The sequence below is a fragment of the Anser brachyrhynchus genome (genome assembly GCF_964034855.1).
Source record: "Anser brachyrhynchus genome assembly, chromosome: 15".
Taxonomy (NCBI): domain Eukaryota; kingdom Metazoa; phylum Chordata; class Aves; order Anseriformes; family Anatidae; genus Anser; species Anser brachyrhynchus.
Genome location: NC_137733.1, coordinates 1,116,181 through 1,135,841, shown reverse-complemented (window position 1 = coordinate 1,135,841; position 19,661 = coordinate 1,116,181). Strand labels below are relative to the sequence as shown.

At 42.4% G+C, this 19,661-nt stretch overlaps 1 protein-coding gene and 1 long non-coding RNA gene across 11 annotated transcripts in view; one reads left to right on the top strand and one right to left on the bottom strand.

The window, feature by feature from the left end:
- EMP2 (epithelial membrane protein 2) overlaps nucleotides 1-19,602 on the bottom strand; it is a 24,478-nt gene extending 4,876 nt beyond the window's left edge. The window contains exons 1-4 of one of the 2 annotated variants that reach the window (XM_080556970.1): nucleotides 19,181-19,602; nucleotides 4,063-4,174; nucleotides 1,598-1,691; nucleotides 105-251 (exon numbers count right to left, since the gene is read on the bottom strand). In XM_080556970.1, the coding sequence (XP_080413096.1) occupies nucleotides 105-251; nucleotides 1,598-1,691; nucleotides 4,063-4,140 (319 nt within the window). In that variant the 5' untranslated portion in view covers nucleotides 4,141-4,174; nucleotides 19,181-19,602. Of the gene's footprint in view, nucleotides 1-104; nucleotides 252-1,597; nucleotides 1,692-4,062; nucleotides 4,175-5,846; nucleotides 6,122-19,180 lie in introns of those variants that run through there. The other variant, XM_080556971.1, reaches the window with a different exon arrangement.
- The window catches only part of LOC308178402, an 88,241-nt gene continuing 88,099 nt past the window's right edge, over nucleotides 19,520-19,661 (top strand). For all 9 annotated transcript variants that reach the window (XR_013939726.1, XR_013939727.1, XR_013939728.1 and 6 more), the window contains exon 1: nucleotides 19,520-19,661. This is a non-coding gene — a long non-coding RNA (uncharacterized lncRNA).

The window sequence follows — 19,661 nt, the reverse complement described above, 5'->3', positions numbered from 1 at the left end:
CCTACAGATTTCTCATGCAGCTCATTCTTTTCGAAACCTTTTTCCCTTTCCCTTTCCTACTTTCATGTAATCGTTAAATTCACAAGTGTTGCAAAATCACTCACATGACAGGAGCTGGATAATAGAGGTTAACACAAATCTTTCTCCTTGCTTTAGACGGAAGAGTTGAAGAATGAAAACCAGAAATGCCACGCAACAGAAAATAGTAGACAGGATCATGGAGGCCTGAACAGCCTGAATTGATTGATACTCTGAAAAACAAAAGCAGTCTTGGTTAAAAACACAGTCTCTCTCTTTGCCTACAACTGCGATGAGCAGAGGGGCAGAGCTATGTTCTCTAAACAGGAGTTCAGCACATATAGCAAATCAGGTGGGCATGTGTTGCCTAGGAGGGCCCTTCTCTGCTTTCTTGGTATTAATACAGCCAGTGGATTAAAGACTTAAAAGCTTTTTATAATTCTGAATAAAACACCAGAGAGACTAATTCTCACATACCGCATCCTTCGCTACCCTCTATATACTAAAAACACAGTGTAAGTGCCAGGTGTCCACGATGACTTACAGCTACAGAACCAGGCCTCTCACCAGAGCTGGAGACAGCTCTATTCCATAAGAAGTATCCAGACGTGAGAGCCACTCTCAGCACAAAAGATTCCTCACAGGTTTTTCCTCCTGCCAATCATCCTTTATAACTAGGAGCTAAAGTGACCAATAAAATTTTAACTACATGCAGTTAGTTTGTGTAACTTGGCTGCAATGATATGGACAAGCCAAACTGCAGAGATAAGCTGCTTGTAGCACCTCCGCTTTAGCATAGCTATGCTGCAGTCAGCATGTCTGTGAACAGCAGACATACCTGAGCTACATTTAATCTACCTAGTTCTGGTACCTAATTTCAATGAATGCATAGTAATACAGACATCAAACCTACCCCAAGCGTGGGGTAATTCACGTTACTTTAGATAGGCCTGTGCATAGCAGGATTGTCTCACTGCAGTATGGATATACCCTAAGCCAATTTGACATTTAGGCAGCCAAGTTACTTTAAGGTTACATGGCTCTTCATCTACTTCATTAATATACACAAAGACTGAAAGTGTGGGAATGCAGCAAATGTAGCACTTGAGAATAAAAAAATATTTATTTTGGTGAAGCAGGGTAAGTTAGGCTGTGCTATGTGTTAATTTATCTTTGTTAAAATTTCAGATTATGGTCTTAGTTTCCTCCCATCCCTGTAAAGCAGACAGTACTCTTTTATGTTCTTCTTTCAAAGCTAGAGGCTGAGAGGCAAATTCTATCACTGCAGAGCCACTTTCAGATGACTTCACTGTTTTTACCTGATCTAGTATTTTAAGAGTACTTTGGCACTCATTCACAATTGTTTGTGTTTACTCTCTTGTACTGGGCTACAGTTTCTTCTGTTTTCCTCTTACAGAAACTGTTGCAATAGTTGGCTTTTCCAAAAAGCTGCTACTAAAGATTTTAGAAAACAGGAGCAGTTAGCATATGCAATTTTTTGAACAAATGTATTACTTTGCAGTGATTTTACCAATCTTCCATTAATGGAACTGAGACATACACATGGAGAAATACTCACCTCTGAACTGATCAGTTATAGCTCTGCAGGTGCTAGTGTTTGTGGTACACATTCTCCAGACATCTGTAGAAAAATTATCTCCTACCCACCAGGCCTGCAAAATAAAAGCAAAGGGCTCTTACACAAAAATAAATACATAAATAAAAATTAGGGGTGGTGGGGGGGAAATGTTACAAAACAAAAAACCCTCCCTCCTTAGTTATCCGAGTGGCTCCTGATCAGATGCATCAACTGGAACAATGTTCATTTTGCTACTTAACCATTAAACTAAATTTCAATTCTAAAGTGCTTAAAAGCATTCATACAGGCTAGGTCTCAAGAAAGTGAGGGCAAGAAAGGTGTTACTCTTCTGTATCTTTAGATGGGAGGGGAAGCCAACAACTTCAGGAGTTAGAAAATAAGTTTGTGTTCCCAGTAAAGAACTGAAAGCTTCAGTGCCCCTGTTTGAGACCTGGATTTGGGGAGTAACAAGCAGAGAAAAGGTATCAGAGGTCTTTCTACATGTTTCCTGATAAATTTGATGCTGAGTCATCTACTGACCAAGAAACTAAAGGCTGCATCAGTTGCTATCTGTTTGAACATGAGGAATTTAAAGCCAGACAATTCAGACAACTTTGAGCTTTCCATATTTATTTATTAGGTATTTTGGAATAAAGAGTATTTCCTTATTTATGTATCATTTTCATTTTAGAGCTGTGTAAGGTAAAAAAAAAAAAAAAAAGAAAAAGATGGCAATCCTGAAGCACAAGGGATTTTCTATGTTTAGACAGAAATCTTGGATGTTTGGTGACTGCTCGCTCCTTAAGATATCTAGACAAGGATGCTTTGTTCATCCGTAATACCCTGTTTGGGATGCACAGCTCTTTAAAGGGTTGGGAAATAGCAGGGTAATACACAGGTGAAACAGAAGCCCTGTTTATAAATTTTCTGGTTCCTGGCACTGACATGAGCTAATCTCAACTTAATGTAGCTGTGCTGGCAATGTGCAAATGCAGTCCATAGACTATGGCATCTGACTGGCAGTGACAAATTAAGATCTCCCTGTGGTATTTCTGGTTTGGTGTTTAAACATTTAATGCAAAATAGAACTACGGTGACTGAACAGATTTTTACGGTAGCCTGGGAAATGCTGCAAGCACTCCACACAAGTGGCATTTCCTCAGGAAATCCATTCCAGTTCCAATAGCTACCCAGGCCTTTGTTTTGACTAGATTTGGAAAAATATGACTTTTAAATATGACTCCTGGTAGCATCTGCTGCTTATGCAGACATTCCAGAAACCTCACAGAATACCATGCAGCTTAGCAAACAATACACTAATAAAGACACTAGCGTATTATGACAGCAGCCACATGTGTCATAGTAACACTGGATTACTGGCTTTAGGAAAAAGCATTACTTCCTCTAGATGTACTAAGCCATTTTTATTTTTTTTCAGTCCAAGTGATTGATCTTAGTCCAATATATTCATATATGATTTTTTCCGCTTTGAATGCTTTTTAATCCTTTCAAAATGATTTTCATGACAAAACCTGTGAAGGTGATATAATGTAATAGGAGGTAGTTACACAGTTTAAGTTTGCAGTTGTTTAAAAGTAGTTAATGACACAAAGCAGAGTGCATGGGTTTGTATTTCTGTAACAATTTTTTGTTGTTGTTATTGTTGTTTTGTTTTTTTAATGTAGCAGACCTGAACTAAGAATAATTCACTTGTCCACTGTCCTAGCTTTTTAAATATTCAAAGGAGCAGGTTAAGATGACCTGGTTTTAGTGCTCAGTTAATGACCTACTTCAGTGTACCCAATCAACCACCTGACTGAAATATAACATCTCAGTCTGTACAATTTTGCAATACAAAGTTGTGGCTAATACATCATTTTACTTAGAGCACAGTGTCTGGAAAGACTGGGATTCAAACCAGCTTCAGTGAGTAAGGTAAAGTATTTCAAGCAGACAATTTTTCTGTCAAGCATTCACTGAATCTCTTAAAGAAAGAAAGACTCCAGTGCACCGTTAAGAGGACCAATCATTGTGCTTTAGAAAGAGGCCATTCAGATTGAGAGCTAGATATAAATATTGGAAGATAAATTCTTTCTGGTCACAAAAATAAAAAGGAAATTTGAAAAGAAAGCTGCATGATTCAAAAACTTTGTGCTGAAATTGCTTCAAGTGGATAGAGACAGTTAAATTCATGTCTGAAATTATCCTCATCTGAGGCTGGTTTGAAGAAAAGCAGCCACCTCTTTAGTTAGTTGCATGATTTTAAGTGTTACACAAGAACAAACCTCGGGAATAGATGTTTTTTTTCTTAAATATGGTTTTGTTCTTCTACCAGGTTGGTGGAAGACTTATAAGATTCAAAACATACCTAGAAAATAACCTGAAATTCTGTAAGTAAGAGTACATGGTATAAAGCAAAGAAAAACCTGGGTGTCTGAAGGACAAAGAGAATAAATGACACGTACATTGTCAATAGTTGAGATGAACAACAGTGCTGCTGAGGTTATGTGAAACACAATAATGAAAGCCAGAAGAATCAGCATCCTTGAGCTGAGGAGACTTCAGTCCAAGATAAATCTGTTTAAAAAAAAAAAAAAAAAGAGCATAGATGATCATTCTTTAAAAGCTGTTAACTGCTCAACCTGTCATTACACTATTTCGCAGTGACTATGAGTGGGCAAGGTCATCACGAGTGCGTTTGATGCTGTTAAAGAGTTCAGAACATCGTAGGCATTTCATCTCCAGAGGCACAAGATTTCACTTAATCAGTCTTTACATCAGCGTTACAGCTTTCGGTTTGTTACCTGTGATAAGTAGCCAGCACCAGTGGTGTTAAGACGAAGCGCAACTTGAAGTGAAGCCAAGAGGTGCATTTTGTAACATGCCAGTGAGATGGCTGCAGTGAGTAAACAGAGAACTTTCTGCAAGCTTCTCCAGCAAGGGTATAAAACACTCCTTCATGTTGACTTTTAGAGAAGTACTTTTCAAACTATCGCCTCATTTTCATTTGATGCCAGAATTTCACTGGCTTTAGTAAGGTCCTGTTTTGACCATGCTTTCAAAGTAGGAAGAACTGCAGATTTCAATAGGATGCTGGTAGAACAAAATTAAGTGTGTCAAGAACTACCTCCTACGCGTAGGAACAGCTGTGTTGTACCTTAGGCTTCACACAGGTTGTCCTTTGTTCATACAGTCACAAGTTTTACCCACTGGTGAATGACTTAGGGCTACCATTTTCTCCAATAAATTGCTCGGACAGATATAGCGGAATAAATCAGTTAGCAGCATAACAATCCAGTTAGTTATTTCATGTTCAGTAACTTAATACTCTCTCTAGTGCCCCTATTATCTTCTTACCTTATATAGCCCATTTCACATCTCGAATGAAAAAAAAATAAATAAATCTTAGGCACAAGGGAACTTTTTTTGACATGGAATCCCCAGGAAATCTATGGACAGACAACAAATAGTTATGGCAAACTAGTTATCGACAGATAAGAATATGCAACTGCTCGGCATATCCGTTATCTTTTTCTTATTGTATACAAATTCTTAACAATTATCATATGCAATATTCTACAAAGAATCCCCAGTCTTGCAGATATTTTCTTTGTATTTAATGTGTACCACCTGTGGCACTATCTGCATGTTATCACTCATCAATACATTAATGTATGTTTCTCCACTTCCTCAGCTTTTGAAATTTTCTTGTATGTCAAATGATCGTATCCATGCAACACACTAAATACGCGTAAGAAAAGGCAGTTATTTTAGGACTTATTTTCTTTTCATGTCTAACCCTCTCTCCCCTACTGCCGTGTGCTACACTCACGAACTACACGTACTGCAAGTAATGCAGATGGAGAATTTAACCAAATAAAAGGACTACTTTGACAGCATTTTTGAAGAGAATAGCAGCTCCACAGGCACTCTCATCAGTCCAAAATACAACTACTCTGCAAAACTTTAACAAAAAGATAACAGCATATAAACACGCTAAATACAGACTAGAAGTTCCAGACTAATCCTTCACCCTCTGCACTGCAGGATAGCGCTTCACTGCAGCACCGTGTTTTAACGAGCAAAAAGCCAAACAACGTTAAAGAGCTTTTGAGAAAATGATCCAAGAAGTTTACTTCTATATCTAATTTGAATGACTGCATTGGAAAGCCATGTCAAATCCTAAAACAAGGGAAGCAGCTAGTCAAATCCTTCCAACTCCTTCCAACTTTCTCCCTGTTAAACTTGCCTTTTCAGCCACAACAAGAACCAGAAGTGGTAACTTCCTCCAAAGAGCCGATTCCACCACATGACTCAAGATCTTCTGAATCTACCAGCCGCATTCTGCTTCTAGAAATGTCATTCATGGCTCTCTACCGAGCCTTTCTTGAATGAAAGGAAGGAAGAAGGAAAGGAAGATATTTTGTGGTTTTGTATAATGCCACATCAAAATATTTTCATCGTAAAATGTACTAGTCTTCACACAGCACTCTCTTGTCTTGTGGTTAGTTTTTTTCCAGAGTTTCATTTGTTGCACAGATGGTATCTAAGCAGACAATAATGCAACAGTCATCTGCCCTATAAGGAGAGAGAATCAAATTGCACTCTATTATTTTAAGGCTAACAATATATCTTATTACATGATGTGTCATGAATTAAGAGAGGCAGAGAAAATGTAACCTAATTAAAACCAATCTTCCAAAATCAAGACTTGCCAGCCCAGAAAAAAAATCCACTTAATTTCAATCAACTGAATGTTTTTGTTTTACTGCTTTCAGCCATAAACAGAAGTGTTTCAAACAGGATGGATAAACTTGTATGGGCGATGAGAAGACAGTGTATGTTTCTCCCAAATAAAGACAAGATTAAATGAAAGAGCATTTAGTTTTGTTTTCACAAAATAAAACCACAAAGGCCAGTAAGAGTAGTTTCATGCTTCTCTTCTGAATAACCTTCCTAACAGCCATTTTTAGACACTTCCTCCTGGCTTGCTGGCCAGGCTCCTTTCATGAGCTGCTACAACTACCCAGCACACAGCGCGACAGCAACCGCACGCAGGTATTGCGTGCGTAAATGCCCCGGGGGAAAGAAAGCAGACAGACCAACTCCAGGTCGTTCATACCAAGGCAAGACAACCACTGCTTGCTCCCAGGAGAGCAGAGGAAGACCTGCAGATTTCAGTCTCTCCTTTTCTCCTATGATGCAGCTGGTGCTGATGCAGGAGCTCCTACAGTATCCACATCCCGAGGACGAAAAGACTGCTCTCGAGGCAGAAAAGACTTCACCTCTCAGCCCATTAGCAACCAGTCCTACTTCAACCCAGACAAAGCTGGGATTTAAAAGTTTATTTTGGATATTCAAGATTCTTCTACTTTCTAAGTAAGAAGCTCTTCCTCGCCTGGTACTCTGAGAGCAGCCTGCCTGGGTACCTCTCCTAGAAGCAGGCAGCTCCTTTCCTCTCTTGTGAGCTGGCAAACAATGTCTTTAGGTTTTTGCATGGAGAATTTTGGAGAACACTGTTTGCATTTGCATTCAGAATTCTTAGTGTTTTAATTATTCATTGCTATCAAAATGCTTTGGTAGCATCCCAGTCTGCATGCTAGCTGTAGTCCTCTCCGCTTCTTATTCACTGCTAACTGTTCCTCAAGGGTTCTCTTCAGGCTCACAATTGTTTCCAGCTTTTAGCAGCAGCCTGAGTGCCTGCCGAAGCCAAGCCAGCAGCGTGCCACCTGGCAGCGAAATCAACATCTGCTTTTTGCCTCCCTCTCTCAAAATGGAGGGTACCTGCAGGAACAGATCAGCTTGCTCTGCTGTTTAACTTGGCTCAGTTCTGCTCAGCAGAACCACCAGCAGTTCAGGTTAGATTAAAACCCTACCTTTTACATTTAATATATGCAGTCAGGAAAAGTGGTTACTAATGAGAACAGAAAACACATTTTTTAAATCCCAGTGCTCTAGCACCTCATAGTATTACATATAAACAAGAATCTACCGGCAATTATATTGAGAAGATGCATATAAACGATCAGACTTTTCAAACAAAATTTTGGTATCGATGTGTGATGTGATAGAGGATTCTGGAGTATTTTTTCATTTCCTTTTTTTGCAGACGTGGAAGCACTGCCCTACCTACCAGTGCTAGTGCATGCTGCTATGAAAAGGCTTCTTGCTCTGCCAGGGTTCTTACTCTTAAGTTGCTCATCTTTCCTGTTTCAGTTGCTTGATTATAGGTAAGAGCATTTGTGTTGATCAAAAGCTTTCTGGGTAGAATCACCTGTACTTTCTATCATTTGAAGTGATATGCATGATGCTCTCTAGTCAAGGTATTTCTAAGTTTTAAGTACAATGCCTTGAGGCATGGACAGAGACTGGGATGATGCAAAAGATATTATTCATATTTCCCCAAACTGGTTTCAATTATTTTAATAGTTTCTACACAAACACAAAAAAGGTTTTTGGACCCACTACAGATGTCTTTTAATAGAGGTGATGGAGCCACTCTTCACAGACATGCACGACAAAAGGACTTAAGGCACCAGTCACAAGTTACAACAAGGAATAATCCAACCGTGAAAAATGCTTTAACATATTCAATAAGCACGATCAAGTACTGGAACTGAGCCCAAGAGTCTGGGGGTTCTCCATTCTTGGACATCTTTGTAAGTTGACTGAAGCAAGGCCCAGAGCATCCTGAGCCAACCCCATGCTTGGAGCAGGGCTCCGGACTGGAGACCTCCAGAGGCGCCTCCAGCTCTGCTCTCCTGCCACTCTGCAGCTATTTCAGGACACCCTGTACTGCATCACTGGAGGAAAGTCCAGCAAAGCTGTGAGAACAGAGAGCTTAAAATATGACTTACTTCATCGCAGTTGACATTAAAAAGAGATGCTGGGATTGTGCTAAGAGTTACGTTGGATGACAATACGAATTCTTCAGTTGCAAGACTCAGTATTTAATACCACCTCACAAAGTATGTGGTAGCACCAAATGTACAGGTCCAGCTGAGTTAAAAGTGCATCCTACCACTGAATCCAGGAAGAGTAAGTTAGGAGAATCCTACTGAACACATCCTGATTTGCTGTGGCAATAAGGTTTCCCACAAATGCTGTTATGTTGCGGGACACTTGCATAAAACACATTGAAAACAGAAGGCCAGTTATATTAACAAACATTTTTTTCAATTAGTACAAAAGAACTGTTCCTGGGTAATACTCTAGTGCTGCCTGCTTTTGCGCAGAGAGGATAAATGCAGCAGTTGGAGTTATCTTTAATTTTTTCAGTAATACAGTAGTATTGGAAGCAGTAATTTCCACTTTCAGTATTAGAGCATGATGTATTTTACAAGAGGTGGCTAAGCGCCTTCAAGACATGCAGAGGCAAGTTCATTTTTACAAGATAAAACAATACAACACTCACAGAACTACATGGCATTAAAAAAAAAAGGCATCAAGTCCACGCTTCCCAACGTTTCTGTGCAGTAAGCAAACACGTTACAAAACTGGCTTGCCTCTCTATGTCAAGCTCCACCCCTACATCTCCAAAAAAAGCTTCATTTTATCTCTAAGATAAACTTTATCTTTAATGTCCAGCAGTACAAAGAGGCATGCCTATTTGAATTTCTTCTGCTGTTTAGTACAGCAAGCAAGCAAAAAGGAAAGCTCTGCCTTGGCCAGCTCAGCAGAAGGCTAATCGCTACTTTCCAGTTCAGATGTGATCTCCACAAGCCATGCTTTCATTTCATCCCATGCGGTTCCATTTTGCTGCCAGGCTATTTCTCATGTTTGTGCATCCTTAGCTTTTGCAACCAGAGAAGCATGTACATCATACAGTCTGTTTATCCCATGCTCATGTGCATTGAGAAGACCAGAGCTTCTCCCACCACACTGTCTCCTGCTCCCACTTCCTAAGATGACTTCTCTGTCTCATCTTCACCTGAGCCCCCACATGGAGAAAATCTGGAAGCAGCCAGGCCCTGCACGTAGCAGGGCGAGCACCCACAGCACAGCTCCTGCTCAGCGCAGACGGCCGCTGGGCGCGCAGACTGCCAGTCGCCCATGGCAGGCGTGCTGAACAGACACACCCCAGCGAGGGGGCTGGGGATCCTGCTGAACAGGTCAGCGTACTGCAGCCTTCTGAGCCGAGATTCCTCCTCGTAACCAGCACAGCAGGTCTTTGGGCTGTCAGTAAGGATTCGATTCGGCTGAACTTTCTCGAGGTCACCACTGTAAAACCGAATCAAAGCGAGCCTCCTTAATTAGCAATTCTTCTGCCCCTCGGTGCTATAATTAAGACTGTATTTGTGAAGCTAGAAGAAAAAGGTTGTATCCTGGTCGCATGAGAAGCTTGTCATCTTGTGATGCATCATAAGACGTTTGGATTTACATGATAAGCATTTCATTCTGCTCCGAGTTCTTGCCACATCCCATGGCGTCTCATGACACAGACACAACTCAGGAGTCAGCGCATGTTGTGCCTGTACCGTTGCCTCTAAACATCCCTAATATTTCCTGGTTTACAAGGAATGGAGGGACACAGTAAACTTTTTCACTTTTTTTTTCTTTTACCAAATACAAAGGGTTCTGTTTTTCTTGTGTGGTTCTCCAAACTGGAACCAAAAGTGAAGTAACTTCAGAGAGCAAACCTATCAAAAGCTTTGAGGGTTTCAACAGTTCTCTAATGCCTAAATATCAAACAACATAAAAGACAAGAAATTCAGGAAATTTAACACCAAGAGGACAATTATACCAGTTGAAACAACTCACCCCAATTTCATTACTTCTGCCCAAGTTAATTTAACAAATGGGAACACCAACATTACAAGCTACAATTTACTGAGTGTCATTCCTTAAAACAAGGCAAATAATCCTCAAACTCATACTTCCCGTCTACACTTTGTCCTTTCAATATTCTCCAAGCCAATCAATACATAAGACTGGGTACAACAGCGTGGTTTTAACGCTTGATTCTCTGCTAACGACCTTTTTTTCCAGTTAATTTCTTTGTTATGCAGGAGGTGCCACCAGCCTCCTGCAGCCACCTTTCCTTGCCACCACTATGCGGTTACCTACTGGTAAACCACTTATATAAACTCCAGTCACACCTACTGCTTGCTCTTGCCAGCTCCTTTTTCATTCAAGTGATACTGGATTAAAACCTCCTTGAGATGCCTAGAATATTATTTCCTTAATTCTTCTAATACCAGTTACACCTCTATTTTCAACCTTTAGTGGCGTATGAAATATTGGTGGCCCATGACTGTATCACTCTGGCCGTATTCACTGTCTGTGGTAGTATCCATACATTAATTCATCATTTGAGTAATTCTCATCGGATCATTTGTCTAACACAAAACTAACACTGCATGTAGATTTACTGCATGTAAAGACTCTGCTGCTGGTAACCTCTGAAAAACATGTTGATAGCTCTCTGGTGCATGAAGTGAGCTGCTACTGTTAGAGCGCACAGATGTACAACCTGCAAAGAAAAATTTTTCTCATTTGTTAAAGTCTTATTTGTAAGTGTAATTCAGCAGCTAAAAATACAGGTTTACCAGCAGTCTCTCCATTTGTGCTCATATTCTGTTCTCAGGGAATTGAAGATATTGTAGAACTAGGCAGATGCAAACTTTTAAAATCTAAAAAGATGCAGAATGCTTATTTTTATATTAATCCCCTTAGGTCCATGCACTGAAGATTTGTATGTAATTTGTAACTTGTATGTATGCTCTCAGATACCTCAGAACTCTGGCTCTGTAGATAGTGTCCCATACAGTTAGGACAGGAAAGCGTAATTTTTCCAGTAGTAGGTAGTAGAATGGGTTACTTGACTTAAAGGACCCTTACACATCCAGCTACTTTTCAAAGTCCTTCATCACAAAGCAAGGAAGCCAGAAGGAAATGAAACAATGTTCCCTATATACAATCACTGCCGTTATGTTAAAAAAAAAAAAAAAAGAAAAGAAATCAATACCACAAAAGTTGAATTCACAACATTTTTTAGGGTTTGTTCTCTTTGGACTACAATATTGGTCTGTTTGATTCAATGGCCAATATGGCAAATGGAAAACAGGATATTCTCCAGATCTATATTTTTGGTGCTCTTGCAGTGGGCTATCTTAAAACCCATCAATCTCAGCAGCTAAGAGAGTCAGCTTGTTGGATTTTACAGTGAAGTACAGGGGCTTGGAGACAAACTGGCACGATACGGTGTGACCTGGTTTTTATCCAACTTCTTTCAGGAAGTCTTGCCTTGAAACCAACGCCCTGAGGCCTGCTGTTTGCGTGCACCAAGGTGAATGTAAATGTGCACCTACAGCTTAATAAAACCTTTTGTTATGGCAGTTGGATGTTTGTCCATTGTATGGGACTGCCTGAAGAACAGTAAACTTACAGTGAATAACCTCATATTCTTGGCCTACTGATGACCTACACGTGAGGGGATCCTGAAGCACCATTTCAGCTCTGTATGAAACTATTTCATGCTAAATCTTAGCTCCTCCTCAGAAACCCCACTACCAAAGGCAGGACAGACCGTGCTTACCAGTCTGCCAGTGAGGCCTGGCAGGTCCCTGGACTTCCTCCACTCTCAACACATCCTCCTCATCAGATCTGTGCTATTAAACCAGAACTCTGAGGTCTGGGAAATTATAACCCTACTATCCCATACCTTTCCAATCAAAAACAAGAAAAAAACTGCAGCAAAACTGGCTATCTAGCTGCTGGCTACTGAGAACCAAAGAAACTGATGTTTCTAATTCCTTAGGAATGCTTTTAATAAAGCTTTGACCTAGGGATGCCAGTGCTGCTGCCACTTCTGTAACTCTGACGGTCATTTATTTGCAAACAAGTTCAGACCGGGTTTAGACTTGCCCTACCACTCCTTTCACTGTGGCCTTGCTGCATGCACTACAAAGTCGCTCTGCCATGGAGCCTTTGTGGGAAGAGCAAAAGAAAACAGGCAGGGCCTATGGGAAAACACTAGCACAATGCCCTGCCACAGTGCTGGGAAGTGGCACCCACAGGGAGAAGGAGCCTTTCGACATCTTAACCTGAAAAAGTCTCGAGCTTAAAAAACTCAAGATAGATGTATTCAAATGCTCCAGCAAGAGCTGGAAGAGAAGTGTCCCAGCCACCATGTGCTGAGAAGACAACTTAGCGGGTAAAAAACTGCAATTATAGAAGCCAGCTATCTATACCAGGTGGACAGATCCACAAACCAGCACCTTCCTCACAAGTCAATCAAAAAATTGATTGAAAAGAATACGTTCTTCTTTTTCCCTAAAATCCTAATCTCAGACTTAACCTGTCCAACACAAAGCACACTAGTGTAGGGTATGTGGCTGTAACACCTGGAAGTGTTACACTTCCCCTCTCATTCCCATTGTGTGGCTGTTGCTTGTGCCCTCCACCATCTGCTCATCCACCTTCAGTTTAAATAATCACATGCCTTTAGAAAAATGCTAACCTTTTTAATGAAAGATGCCCCATGGCAGCATTCTGTTCAAGAGATCCATTCTCAAGAGGCAAAAATTGAGAAAATCCAGCAGTAATTTCAAAGAAGGAACTGCCAGTATACTATACGTTTGGGTCTCTTGCAACACATGCATGTTTTCTCTTTCACAGAGCCATCAAAAAAACACTACTAAATACCTTTAAGTGTGCATGTGTAGAGCTTAATTGTATACTTACAAATTTGGAAAACACACACACACACACACACCCCATTTCAGGCATTAAATACAGCCTTTCTGTTCAGCCAGTTTGCTCAAAGTTGTGCACCAGATATCACTTCAGTATAAACAAAATTGTGTCATACATTATAAACCTCTTAACAATGAAGCTGGTCTCAAAGTACTACAGGCTAGTTCTCCTAAGCCAAACAAGACAAGAACTTCTCGTTCTGGCTTGTTCATCTCCAAAGACAAAGACAGCCTGGCGATGCACTTGCTTGCAGGTCAAGGCATACACACAGAAGGAAAAGGAACCATGTAACCTAAAGATGAGACTAAATGGCTATAAATCAGGTGTGAGCACATTCAGGATGGAAATTATAACTCTCAGAGCTCTCAGGTTCTTGGAACAACATTATAATTACCACAGCAATAAAAAAATAAATAAATAGAAGAGCTGCCTTCGCAAACAGGGATTATGTGATGGAGTGGGAATTAGCTGGGGAGTAAGGCTGCTGACCCAAGAGGTCCCTCCAGTTGGGTACACCTGTGAAGGTTGTCCCAACAGCCTGGTTTGGGTCTCCATATTTTCTGCAACATGCTTTAGCAGGATACACATGGCCTTGGCACTGCTGGATTCCCTCCTTTCCTTCAAAGACTTCAGGTGCTGCTGGGAGCAAAGCCAAGCATATATCTGTTCGGTGGAGTAACACAGGACGCGACCGTGGGACCGACAACATGCAAGCGGCTTTAAGGCAGGATTCATTTCTCGGGTGGGTGGTAAAGCTGCAAAGAGCAAGGCCTGTACCTCTTCCTGAAGGTGCTCCACTGGCCCCTGCTGCCTCCCAGCACTGGCAGCTCTGGTGCGGGGCCGCAGAGCTCACTGCAGGCTGCTGGCACCGTCCTGCCGCAGGCCCAGAGGCTGAGCACACAGCCACCTGCAGCTGGGACATGGACATGGACCAGGTGCTCCAGTGAACTACTGAGCTGTGGGAAGCTGCCTGGGAACCTGTTCCTGCAGCAAGTAACTGAACTGAGGTGTGGCCGGGCCTCACCCCTGCTCGAGACACCGTGTGGCCACGTTTCAGTGCTGAGGCTGTCCCCACTCACTGCCTCATCGGGGCAGGGAGGGACAGACCACATGTAACACCAGACCTTTTTTCATCAGGTTGACAGCTTAAATGTGTCATCTGTCTGATCTAATTAAAAAAAAAAATTAAAGAAAAAAGAAAGGAGAAGAAAAGGAGAACAGGAGAACAGGAGAAAAGAGAAGAAAAGAGAAAAGAAGAAAAGAGAAAAGAAGAAAAGAGAAAAGAAAAAAAGAGAAAAGAAAAAAAGAGAAAAGAAAAAAAGAGAAAAGAAAAAAAGAGAAAAGAAAAAAAGAGAAAAGAAAAAAAGAGAAAAGAAAAAAAGAGAAAAGAAAAAAAGAGAAAAGAAAAAAAGAGAAAAGAAAAAAAGAGAAAAGAAAAAAAGAGAAAAGAAAAAAAGAGAAAAGAAAAAAAGAGAAAAGAAAAAAAGAGAAAAGAAAAAAAGAGAAAAGAAAAAAAGAGAAAAGAAAAAAAGAGAAAAGAAAAAAAGAGAAAAGAAAAAAAGAGAAAAGAAAAAAAGAGAAAAGAAAAAAAGAAAGGCAAACAAACAAAACCCTCACCTGCAGCGTTAATTCCAGAATTAACAAAGTTATGTGATCAGATCTCAGAACCTGGGCTCTACTGACTATAGACTTCTGCTTATCCAAAGATTAATCCAGATACAACAGAACAGCTCAAGTGATTTATGTTGTTCCACCTAATTAACCAACAAACAAAGGCAGAAAAGGTCTGTTTTTCCAGATTGAAAGCAATGTGTTTAATTCAGTAGAAATGAAAGCTGATATTGTTTTAACTTTGGCAGATGCTCTATGGAAATTGCTAGCAATTAAATGTGTTACATTCACTGTTGTAAAATTTTCAAACTGCTTGTTTGGATTTGGCTCTGACTAGCACCGTATTGGGAAATTTGGGTTTTCGTTATTTCAGAGTTTACACATCATCTATCAGGAGTGTGAAGATAACATCTCTATTGACTGTAGAACAGTTGGGTATAAAATGGAAAGCAAACTCTTCCCCCACTACTACTATTTTGTCTCACAGCAACACCGTGGCATAGGACTGGATTTAATACTCAACCCAGCAATCGACTTCTGAACACCATTTTTAGGTGCTAGTTTGTAACTGTTGCAATGGAAAGGGAAGCTTCAAGATCACCACCTGAACATCAGCAGGACTCCTAACACCATTTTCACTGCAGAGCTGCACCCGGCAGGTGCACGGCTCTGTGGCAGCAGAGCCCAGCCACCTCCTGCCCCAACAGCGATCCACCCCAGGGCCCCCTGCGCCGGGCGGGCTGCCCTTACTTGCCTGGCTTGGTTCTGTGTTTGAGTTACGCTGCTGCCGGTTTATAGCTTCCACAGACTGAGGGCTGCCAGCCTTAGAGCCCAGGTGAGCCCGAAAACTGCAGAGCTCAGCAGCAGCACCAGGGACTTCTGCCTGGAAGAAGGGCATGCGTCCCCTTCTGTGCCTGCACTGGGCGCCCAAGGGAGTGCTCAGACTGCACACCTCTGCTGTCTGCACCCTGTGCAGTTCCAGACAAGGTGTAGCGTTTAAGAACCAGAGAAGTAAACCACAAATATATATCCTATAGCCATCTCCAAAGGGTGCTTGAGTCAGTCCACTTTCTGCTCAACCTACAGACTCCTGTGAATGTCTCTATACAGCCAGAGGGTTGTATTTTAAGGTCACGCCCAAATTATGAGGCTTCATCTGGCATGCACATACCATCATTAAACCTGCCCATGAAACTTCACAGGCAAAATAAAAAGGTGTAATTACATTTTCCCTGTTTGGTGAAGAAATAATAATTCCTTTGATGGATGAATTCAGGCCATCAGGCTTTCTCTTGAATCCCACCCAGCAAGATCTATTTTCTAAAAACTGAGATGCTTATCTTCCTGATGAAGTCATGAGCATCACCTGATATAGTGAGATATATGCTACAAAATTATCTCCTCTCTAAAATAGTAAAGCTTTCAACAAAGACAGTAAATACCAAGACCACACCACAAAGATCACTGGTTTGCTTTGAGCATCCAAAAAAAACAAACAAAACCTAACAAACGTTGAACAGCTCCAACAGCTCCATGAATGGAATTCCTTAGCACCGTGGCTTATGTTTCCCCTGCTTTCCCTCTGAGACCAATGTGATTTCAATAAAAGGTGTGCATTCCTTTCTACTTTCTAATTTGGCTTTGTTGAAATATCGCATTAATTTTATATATAAAAGTATTTGGTACACTTCAGAATAAATCTCTTTCTTATTAGTTCCTGTATAAAACAGTGCCTTTTCCTGCTGGGTCTTCTTCCAACAGGAATGTGGCAGTAGGACCTGGAAAGAACATCATCTGCTGGCTAGCAATATAAAAACCTTGTCCCCAGAGACCTACTTATCTCTAATTAAAAGCATTCTTGTAGTGATTTATGTGGTGGTGTCATGTCTTACATGACGTTCAAGACACAAATAGAACACAAAGTCTCAGTGCAAAACCAGAATAAGCACAAACCAGAGAAGTGAAAAAGAGTCTCCTTGTGCTGCCATACCTCTCATTTTTAAATGGACAGGGAAACAACATTATGAAAGGAGACGGACTACAACTAATATATTTAGCAATCACAGAGGAAGGTCTTGCTCCTCTAAATACCAATATGGGACTCATTAGTACAACATTCTTCTAATCATTGTAGGAACTTCAAACCCAAGATGGTTAACAACCTTGAGACAAACAACACCACAAAATAAAAGGCATGAAAATGGAAATGACAGAAAGATACAAAACAACTGGGAAGCAAGAAATACTAATAAATCAAGGGACGATCAACCATTAACCAGCAGTGGGTATAAGATTAAGCTGATTTCTTTTAAGCAGTGTTGGCCAGAAACAGTAACTATGGCATCTGAGAATTGCAACAGCTCGTCTGAGAACATGAAGGCCGAGAGCAGCCGTCAGTCTTGACCTGCTCTGTCTGTTGAACAACTTCCATTATTAGCAAGGCTTTAAATCTGTGTAAGCAAATAGCATACACTGTTTTTCCTCACTGGCAGATCCACAACATAACCAACACTGTTTGGGTGTTTATGACAGAATTCCTTCCAGAGACCACAAATAAAGCATACACCACCAGTAGTGTCTTGTCTACTAGCATTGTGTTGTTTTTATTTGAAATTATATCAAGAGACTGTTTTCTTTCCTGAAGGAGTATGCTAACAAGAAACCAATCATCTTGTAAGAGATTTCATGGTATTAATGCATTTCACTCCTTTCACACTTAATGTTGACGGCTAACCAGTTAGCAGAATAATTCCTGGTTTCCTCAAAATCAGCCTGGCCTGGCTGGGTATGCAGCTTACTTGATAAAACCAACATCAGCCATACAGCTGACGTGACAAAACCTGTACGCATCTTTATTCAGCACGGAGGAGGAACCTTCCTCCAGGTATCCATTCTCCAGCTTGATTTTACAAGTTCACAATGGGATGCAGAAGGCGCCTCAGGTTTCTCCCTGCGCTGAACCACTTGTGTGGGTTACTGCCTGCCCACCTCTGCAGCCACCTGCCATCCGTCCCGGCAGCCCTTTTCCTGAACTGCCCAACACTGCCTGGGCAGCAAAGCTTCCAAGATTCAAGTCAAAGAGCAGGTCCAGATGGAAGTGTCATTACAGGGTATTTTTCATTTGACAGCAAAAATATCTGCTCAGGCAGGCAAGAAGGCTTACTTTACATAGCTAACATACCAGCACTGGATGTAAGGAGTCTGAAAGTAAGGGAAGAGAAAGTGCTGCTTTTTCTTTCTTGATGGAGACTGGCCAACCCTAGTTGTTTATTTCTTAAACTCCTAAAGAACTCTAAGAAAATGTGATTTTACACATCAAAATGTGCAGATTACAGCTATCCCGTGGGTTTCTCCACACACCTCAATGAAGTCAGATACTTCTACGATGCTCAACTGCAGTAATTACTCATCATTTCCAAAGTATTCTCAGGTGCTGGGAAAAGCAAAGCAAAGCAAAACAAAACACACACCACCTCCCTGCACCATGTGAACAAAGCATTTGTGCCAAGAATTTAATGGAGAGGCCGAGCGGCAGGTTTCTCGGTGGCAGCAGGCTCTGATCAAGCTCCGGGGAAGTCAAGGAAAGGCAAGCTGTGCAGTAGTCATCCCAGAGATGTCCAAACAAGGAGCTGGCCTCTCAGACTGAATACCCAGCGCCGCGAGCAGCCCGCACTGCTGAAGCTGAACGGCCCCTCTGGTACCTGGCACGTTAACGTCCCAGGTGTCAGCCGGGCATCACAGCTGCAGAAAGCACCAACGGGACAAGCAGAATGGCTTTTTGGACCTGTAGCTCGACTCAAGTGGAAAAACGCCTAGTGCTGGCAAAAATGCCATAAACCGAAATCTGCACTGAATTATATATAAATGTGTTCTCCTTCCACTAGAGGGGGTGAGCTGCCAAAAACAATCAAATCTTATCGTAGTGCACGCAAACTCCACTCAAATCCCATCAACAACGACGAAAAAAAAAAAAAAGAGAGCTGAGGAGAGAGACGGCGAACTTCGGGAGGCCCGGCCCGGCCCGGCCCGGCCCGGCCCCACATAGCCCCACGGGGGGCGGCCGGGGCGAGCTCCGTGGCCGGGACGGAGGGCGGCAGCATAGTAAACAACCCCCCCGATGATATTTTTGTATTTTTTGTCGCGGTTTCTTCCTCCCCCCGGTTGCAAAGCGTCTCCCCACTTCCCTCACACACCACCCCGTCCCGTCCCGTCCCGTCCCGCCCCAGTGCCGGGCCCCAGCCCCTGTCACCCCCCGCCCGGCCCGGCCCTACTCACTGCCGGGGGCCGGCGGCGGCTCTCCGCCCGGGTGCAACCGTCTGGCGGCGGCGGCGGCTGCTCCCGCCCTCTCTCCTGCAGAATGATGTCAGATGCGGGATGGGTGTGGAAAGAAAATAATTTTCAAAAGTGCCCCTCGGCCGCCTGCGAAGGCAGAGGTGTCTCCGTGCGTGTGTGTGTGTGTGCGCCCCGGGAGGGAGGGACGGGGCGAGCACGGGAGAAACTTTTCCCCGCCCGTTTCCACTCCGCCGCCCCCTGCGGCCGAGGCAGTGCCGTGAGTGCGGGGCTCCGCCGCCCCCGCTCGGCAGAAGGGGAAGGGGTGCCTGGGGGAGGCTGTGGCAGCCCGCCGAGGGCGGGCAGGGAGCGGGATGCACGCCCGTCGAGGCGGGGCGGGCCGCCCGGGAAAGCCGCGCTCTACCCGCCGCCCGTCACTGAGGGACGGCGCAGTGCCTGCCAGGCTCCGCGAGGAGCGCCTTCAATG